We start from the raw sequence: 8213 nt of genomic DNA, 5'->3' as shown, positions 1-8213 counted from the left end.
AAATATTTAAATATGAAAATCTTAAAAAGAACCTAACTTTTTGGTTAGCCTCTGATCTTTTGCCTACAGATTTAAAATATTATATTGTCGGAAAAGTTTTCAAAGACATCAACAAGTTTAATAGAAATTTTTGGTTTAATCCGAAAATTAATAATAAAACTAAAGATGATGCTTGGGTAATCTCTAAAGGTGATGATTGGAATTTTGCTTTCAATGAAGAAAATATCCAATCTTTTATTTGATTTCTATGTTGTTTGACCTCGCTGAGGCCCAGACCTATTGTCTAGAGAACTGCATTTCTTTACACACTAAAGTACTGCGTTGCAGCCAAACCCCCTTTTATTGGTATCAGAGCTTATATATATATATATATATATATATATATATATATATATAACTTGAGAACTTGTGCATCATGTATTATGATATTTTTTCATCTAAGACTAGAATTTAAAATATTGATTTAACATATATTTGTTTCACAATGTGTTTGCTTCACATGTACTCGGTTCACAATGTGAAACTTTTTGTAGTGTTTGTGAAACACAAAATACACATAAAAATGTTTCACATTGTGAACCGATTACATATAAAGTAAACACATTGTGGAACAAATATATCTTAATCAATACATTACATATATATACGTACATATATATATATATATATATATATATATATATAAGTTCTTTATGATAAAATAGATGTAGGAGAAAGTATGTTTTGTATATCGTGTGTTGTTAGTTTTTTGGGCCCTTGTGTTCACTGTTCAGCACGTAGAGTTTAGAAAGTGGATAACATTCTTATCATTTTAGACTTGCAATTTGTAGAAAGCAATACGATATATTTTCACTCAATAATACATCCACACATTTGCAATTAAAGCTACCAGTCATACATTCACACATTGCTACCTAGGAACCATAACAACATACATATTGTAGGTTTTTATGCTACATATTGACCTCTATTTTATTTCTGATGCTAATCCTTTCTGCTGCCTTATTTCATGATTCTTGAAGTACATCCTCAGATCTAATAATTTCCCTCAATTAACTACCTACGGCTGCTTAGAAAAGCTAGCATAACTGTTTATCAAAGCCAAAGCATTGCTGGTTAATTGTGCAACATTCACAATCTTTCCTCTCACCACATTTTTCATTTTTGTATTCCCAAACCCTTCAATGCATGTGTCTTCATCTGTCATTGCAGCACTTACCCATGTTTGTAAGTCGCTTATCACTAGCCGGGAACTTTTGGATCCCGGTCGACTCATCTCCTCAAGGGACTTCTCTAACTCATAGACCGAGTCACCCAGCAACTCAATGCAGTCTTTCATGGCAGCAACCTCTAGAGGAGCCATGCCATGAATTTGCGACAATTTTACAATTGCCGCGGAGGTGGAGCGAGTGGTGTCAAGGGTGACGGATAGAGCTGTTTGGGCTAGTAACTTAGGGCTTGTTTGGATCGCACCTGCTCGAGTTGAGAGTGAGTTGACACAGAGTGTAGGGTAAGTAGTGAAACTGCATGATGATTTGATGAATTCCACATTTGTTTTCGAGAGAGCAGAGACGAAAGTGATGGTGGAAGTTGTGTAGAGCAGTATTATTAGAATGGTTTTTTGTGCTATAGAATTTGAGGCTTCCATATCTTGTGAATTGGATGGAATTGGAAGTTTTATAACTTTGAAGGTAAAGAGAGGTTGTGGAAGTGAAGGAAATGCAGTCAAAATTTATAGGAAGCTGAACGTAGATAAGAATTAGAAGTATCCAAATGAAATTTGGTTAGTAGGTGTGAACGTAGTACAATATGTGTGTGTACGTACAATTAAAGCTCCCTGTTGTGTTTCCCACTCTCTGGTTCTTATGCTGCAATTATTTGATCGACTTTAGAATTGAATTTTATTTCGATAGTTATCTATCTATTGATGAACAGTAGCTACTTCTTTTTTTGAAAACATTTAACCATTAGATGGTCGTCGACTTCACTTCCTAGTCCTAATTGTTAGTTACAAATATCTCGTACCATTTCCAAATTTACACAAGGTTTGTGAAATTAAAATGTGAACCAAGTCACCTTACAAGTGACTAATCTGGATATAATAGAACATGGATCATTGTTCTATGTTTGACATGACTTTTATATTGATATAAATATGTTGTTTAGAAATTTTCAAGCACCATCCATGTCCATCAATCACGTGAATACACATCAACAGAGAGAGAACAAAAACCACCAATTAAATATTACATAAAATAATTAAGTAAGTGTCTTCATATGGATAATAGATTGATGTTATTGTGTTTTTAAACATCTATATTAATTGCAAAAATTAGAAGACAAATGCACCTACTGGTTTCAATCACTGCTTTAGCTCTCATTCATTATTTTACTTACAAAATTGTTCTGAATAAAAAATTTACATATAAATACTCCAATCTCTTAGGGCATGCTTTTTCCAAAGCTATTCATAAAAATCATGCAAATGATGCTACACAATTACTTCATTTATCTCACATGACGTTTCTTGCAATATTCTTGTCAAAAAAATTGGATAGATTTAACCACAAGGGGTGGTGCCTGATTGTTTTGACCTTTGAAGTATATTCTTGTCAAAAAAATTGGATAGATTTAACCACAAGGGTGGTGCCTGATTGTTTTGAGCTTGACTTCAAATGTCAAAAGTATACAAGTTCAAATCCAAGAAGGAATAAAAATCCACTTACAGCCACAGAGATTCAAATGCGGTGACTCCGGGCTATCTGCAAAGCAGGTGGTCGCCCTGGAATTAGTCGCCTCGCATAACGGGTTGGATATCCAGGTTGATAAAAAAAATAGATAGATTTATCTAATTGATCTAGCTTCTTTATTACGAAAATGGGGGTATATAGGATTTATGGTAATATGAAAACAATTAAATTAGAAGGTAATTTTGATAATTTTAACGCTTAAATACATTATTATAAACATCTTTTAGATCATGATAAATGTTCAGACTTAGAAATTTCAGAAAGTTTATTACTATCTAAACTAGATTCAAACATAAACTTTCTGAACTTTGGTTAAAAAGGTGATTTGCCGTACGAAGTGAATGCTTTGAATTATGCCTAGTTAAGAAGGTGATTTACCTTGTGAACTAACTATTCAGATGAAGAAACTTCAGAAAGTTTATTGCTTTCTGAACCAAACTAAGACATAAGCCTTTTGAAGTTAATTAATAAGGTGATTTGCCTTATTAACTGTCCAACCTTAGAAATTTTAGAAGTGTATTGCTTTCTGGATCAGACATAAATTACGATAAGTATGCACCAAATCTTTTCATTATGTTATGAATTCAATTACAAAAAAATGAGCTGAATAAAATAACTTAATTGAGCCCAACCCCATAAAAATCTTTTATTTTATTTTATGTCGGCCAATCTCATCTTATCCCTTTTGAAGGATATGGTTGTGAACACGAGTGTCGTTTCATTGACTCCTCCCTAGTCCCTAGTCCCTACTAAAATAAATCACCTCTTCCCTTTCCTTTTTCACCCTTCATTTCAAAACACATAATTTATTTATTTAATATATGTTCAAATATTTTCTTATCCTTTGAGAAAAAGGAGAATGTTAAAAAAACAACTGTGAAAGAAAATAAATAGATTAGTGATGTGTTGTTTCACATGTAAAAATACAATTTTTTTTTTGTTGTTGTTGAAAAAACAATCTTAGACGTTTACATATATTGAATTTTGTAATAGCGGGCCGTATTTTTTAAGAAGTTATTCTTTGATGCAATTGTTTCTAACTAGTGATGCCTCCCAAACGATCATGTCCTTAATTAGTATGACATAACTTATAACCCTGTCTTTAGGTTGCAACGAAATTGCCTTACTAAACGTCTAAGGCTAGATCTATTCACAAAAGGTAGGAAGAAATGCCCTTATTGGTACTTTGCCTTGACAATATAAAATAATTCCTCCCCCCATTTAAGGAGAGATGCTTGTAGCTTTGTCGCCAACGCCCAATGCATGCCCCCAGTCATCAAAGATTTCTAGATAGAGTACTTACTAAGGTCTTTAAATATATTGAACTAACAACTATGCATCTCATACGAATGCATTGCACTATGGTGGCGTTTGGTTTGTAGAATATTTTTGGATGAAATAAAATATGTCAAAGGAATTTCACTTTGAAAGAAATTGGAATGAAATGTTGTCAGGTTTGACCACAAGTTTGGTTGACATAATTGGAATGAAATCTATTAAAGGAATTGAAATCTGTCTGTTTGGTTCACAAAATGTAGCTTTGGAACTAGAATGAAATTCTAGTAAATGACTAAAATACCCCTTTTGATAAATTAATTTTTTTAAACTTAAAATATTATATTATAATAATTATTCATTCCTTTGTTTTTTTTTAAACTTGAAATACTTTAATAAAATAATAATTAAATATTCTAATGTGTAAAACAATATAAAAATACACAACTCAAATATAACCATAAACCAAATGWCGTTAMTAAATTGATATTAAAATYGYTTCAAAATCCATCAAACATGTTCAAAATAATTACATGCCACCATCATTTAATAATCGTACATATGACGCCAAAATACCAAAGCATGTTCAAATACATGTTCCAAAAGCCATTAAGCATCATAGTTTTCAAAAAAAAAAGCTAAACCATCAAGCACAATCATTCTTCCAAAATGTACCTCACAAACTCTTCTCGAGCTTCTCCTTCATAGTTCCAAAAGCTTAACACGAATTCAGGTTCACGTGTTATTTTTCTCAGTGCCTTAAACTTTTCAATTGAAGTAAAATTCATTTTGGCGAGTTCAGAACCAACCACGAAAGTCTTTTGATGTAAATCTATCTCAACTTGCATTAATTTGTCCGACGATTTTAAAAGTCTATCTCCAAATACGACAACAACATTATTTATTGCATCAACAAGAGGATCACCTCAACTCTTGCGCTTCCTACTACCTTGAGATGTACACTCTTCACTTGGCATTTGGTTATCTTTTGTCGGATACTCCGTGTTTTCATCAGATTGTTGTTCTTGAAAGGGCATCTGGCCATCTTCCATGTCAGCATTTTCTTCTAAACCATCATAGTCTGGAAATTTCCCGAAAAGCTAATCATAGGTTCCTCTCTCCATCGAAACAATAGGGCCGCTATGCTAATTACTAAACTTGTTGAAGAGATGAAAAATAACCAAGGTATATCTTTTTGATCAAAGGTTGAATCGATCATCAGAAGAAGAATTATGCGAAAAATTAGGATACATTCTGGGAAAATCAAACTTCCATCAAAGAGAAGCAAATGAAAGGCTTTCATAAAAATTCTCGTAGAATCGAAAATGAAGTTTTCATTATGTACATGCCAGATCATGAATTAGCAACTGCATCCAATTTCTAAAAAAAATCCCAAATGTTTCCATTTTTGGAATGGAATATTTATGGAATCTCCATGAATAGGATCAAACCTTATTCCATGGTATTTACATGAGGTTTTTCTTTCTTATTCTTAAGAAAGTCCCCAAGAGCACGATCTTTTCCAAAAACATAAGACAAGTCTTCATAATGAGGAAATGGTTTGTTTCTCCATTTTGAAGCCTCTTTGTGTACCTAAATTTGCAAAAGACATAGAAACGTTGAATCTTTGGTATATACAAAATTTTGTGTTTTGATCATTAGTTTTCAAGTTTTGTTCAAATTTGTGTTTTTGAATTTTTTTTGTGTTCTTGACAATTTTCATCAAAAAGTCAATTTTGATCCATTTTTTTGTGAAAAGTTGTTGTTTTTGTGGTGTTTGTCATATTTTGATCGGATTCTGAATTTTTGGGTTGACTAAAGTTTGTTAAATTGCTTGGCTTGTTTGAACATTTAAATCGCTTGTTTGAAGTTTTGAGATCTAAATCGCCCGGTGTGATCGGATTACCACAAATCGCTCAACACTCTGTCACCGGATACAACCTTGTTTGTTTGACTCTATGACCGGATTCAACTAAGTTGCTCAAGAAGATTGATCGGATTCATATTCATCGCTTGAAGTAGCACCCGGATTAGGACTTAACAGTTTTTACAACTAGTTAACCGAATTATCTTAAGTCACTCGATAAGGTGAGCGGGTTTGGCATAAATCGCTTGGCACGGTGAGCTGTGTGAACTAAATCACTTGTCATAGTAACCGGACTTGGTCCAAATCGCTTGATAGGGTAGCCAGTTTAAGGACTTGGGTCATTCTTTAACAGAATACTCGAAATCCATAAGTCGCTCAAAGGTTTGGCTTGACCGGATTAACATTTCATCGCTTTCTTCATTTGTCCGAGCTACTCTTAAATCGCACATAGGCATGTCCGGATCTACTACAAATCGCCTGAGGTATCACCCAATTTAGGACTTAGCAGCTTTTGTAACAAGTTAATCGTGGATTTAATCGCACATCATTGTTACCGGAGTCTGATTATCTCGCGTGACTCAGTAACCGGAGGTTGGGTAAGTCGCTTACATTGTTGGTTGGTGTGTGACCGGATATTATAATCGCACAAGGAGTCTGACCAGATATTTAAGTCGCTCAAAGACTTACCCATTTTGTGTTATTAATAAGGTGTCCGTATATCTTCCTTGGTAAGCCGTATCCGGTATAACCATTACTCGGCCAACAACCATCTTTTCCCGTGTCCGGATTTGCATTCCTCAACCATAAGTTTCAAGTGATTTATTTGTTTCCCGGTAATCTCTTAGCCGACTTAGTCATCCTCAATTACCTTGGTGCATGTTTTGGGTCTTTTTCCGGATTGGGAGCTCGGATAAAGTCTTAGCAAATTTTTCTTGATTTCTTGTCCGCGACTTTTTAACTATTTTCCGTCGCATAAATTGTTACTTATCAGTTTTAATTGTTTTTGACTGTTTTTAACATGTTTTAACTGTTTTTAACATGTTTTAACTGTTTTTAACAGTTTTGACTGTTTTTACTGATTTTTTTACAGTTTTTCGTCGATTTTCTAATTTCTCATCAGTTTTTGGGTTTTTCGAATTTGTTTTTGAGCTTAATTGATTTTGATTTATTTTAAATTGATTTCACAACATTTGATCTGTTAATCAATCTGATTGAAAAATGGCAGTTTCATTGGAGAGAGAGAATAAAGATTTGAAAGAGTATACAGATAAATATGTTAATATGTTTTATGAAAACCATTCAAACGAGGAACATATTAAAGATTTAAAAGAGAGCATAAAGAAAAGTGTGAAAGAATTGAGAAGGACTTTCAGCACAAAGTTGAAAAGATTGAGAAAACTCTGCTTTATGTGAGAAAAGTTTATGATGAGGATTTGCAAACTTGGAGTACAGCTAATAAAGATCTATTCAATAAACTTCAAGAGATGCAAAATGTGAGGAACTCTTCTGAGAAAATTAATATAGAGACTGAGAACTTATCTGGAAAAGTTCATAAATCTGAGAGTGATCTGATTGAATTAAGAAGGTTATTGGAATTAGAAAAGAAGAAAGTGTTGGAAGCTGAGCAGAGTTTGAATACTGAAAGATTAATTTTTGAGAAAGAGAAGAAGAGATTTTTTGAAGAAGAGAAAAAGTTTGGTGGTGAACGTGTATCTTATGAAAATAAAATAAACTCTCTTGAGCTGAACGCCAAAATGCTGTTAAAGCAAATCTCAGATTTTGAGCAGCTGATTGTCTTGGAATGAGCCAAGATAGATAAAGAGAAGAATGTCTAAGCCAAACTCAGAAATTATCTGACAGCATTGCTCTAAAGAAGAAGGCTTTAGATGAAAAAAAGAAGCAATTTGCGCTTGAAAAACGAAATATTGCAAAGAAATATGCAGTTATTGATAAAGAGCTTGCTGAAAAGAAAAAATGTCTTGACATCGTTTCTGAGAATGAGAGGAGCAGCTCAGATGATGAGAGAAGAGAGTTTCATAATAAGAAAAGGAAATTTGAAATGTTGAAGAAGGAGTTAGAAGGTAAACTCCTAGATACTTCAAAGAAATTGTCTAATCTGAAGACATAACTTGAAACTAAACTAAAGATGAGAACTGAACTTAAAGAGAAGTATGATTTAGTTGCTGATGAACGAGACCAACTTTTAAAGAAAGTCAAAGACTTTTCTTATGCTCAAAGCTCAACTGGTTCTCCTTCTCAGTGTAAAACCAACTTCTATGACTGTTCCAAATCGAACAGTTTGTTGGTCCCGTAAGGGTCTA

At 33.2% G+C, this 8213-nt stretch overlaps 1 protein-coding gene across 1 annotated transcript; it reads right to left on the bottom strand.

The window, feature by feature from the left end:
- Nucleotides 1-827: 827 nt before the first annotated feature.
- On the bottom strand, nucleotides 828-1854 carry LOC112525107 (pectinesterase inhibitor 10-like). The gene has a single exon (XM_025135066.1). The coding sequence runs from the start codon at nucleotides 1646-1648 to the stop codon at nucleotides 1061-1063; it is 588 nt and encodes a 195-aa protein (XP_024990834.1). The 5' UTR covers nucleotides 1649-1854; the 3' UTR covers nucleotides 828-1060.
- Between the last annotated feature and the right edge of the window lie 6359 nt (nucleotides 1855-8213).

The sequence above is a fragment of the Cynara cardunculus genome (assembly GCF_001531365.2).
Source record: "Cynara cardunculus var. scolymus isolate 2C chromosome LG 13, CcrdV1, whole genome shotgun sequence".
Taxonomy (NCBI): domain Eukaryota; kingdom Viridiplantae; phylum Streptophyta; class Magnoliopsida; order Asterales; family Asteraceae; genus Cynara; species Cynara cardunculus.
This window is presented reverse-complemented; position numbering and strand designations above follow the sequence as displayed.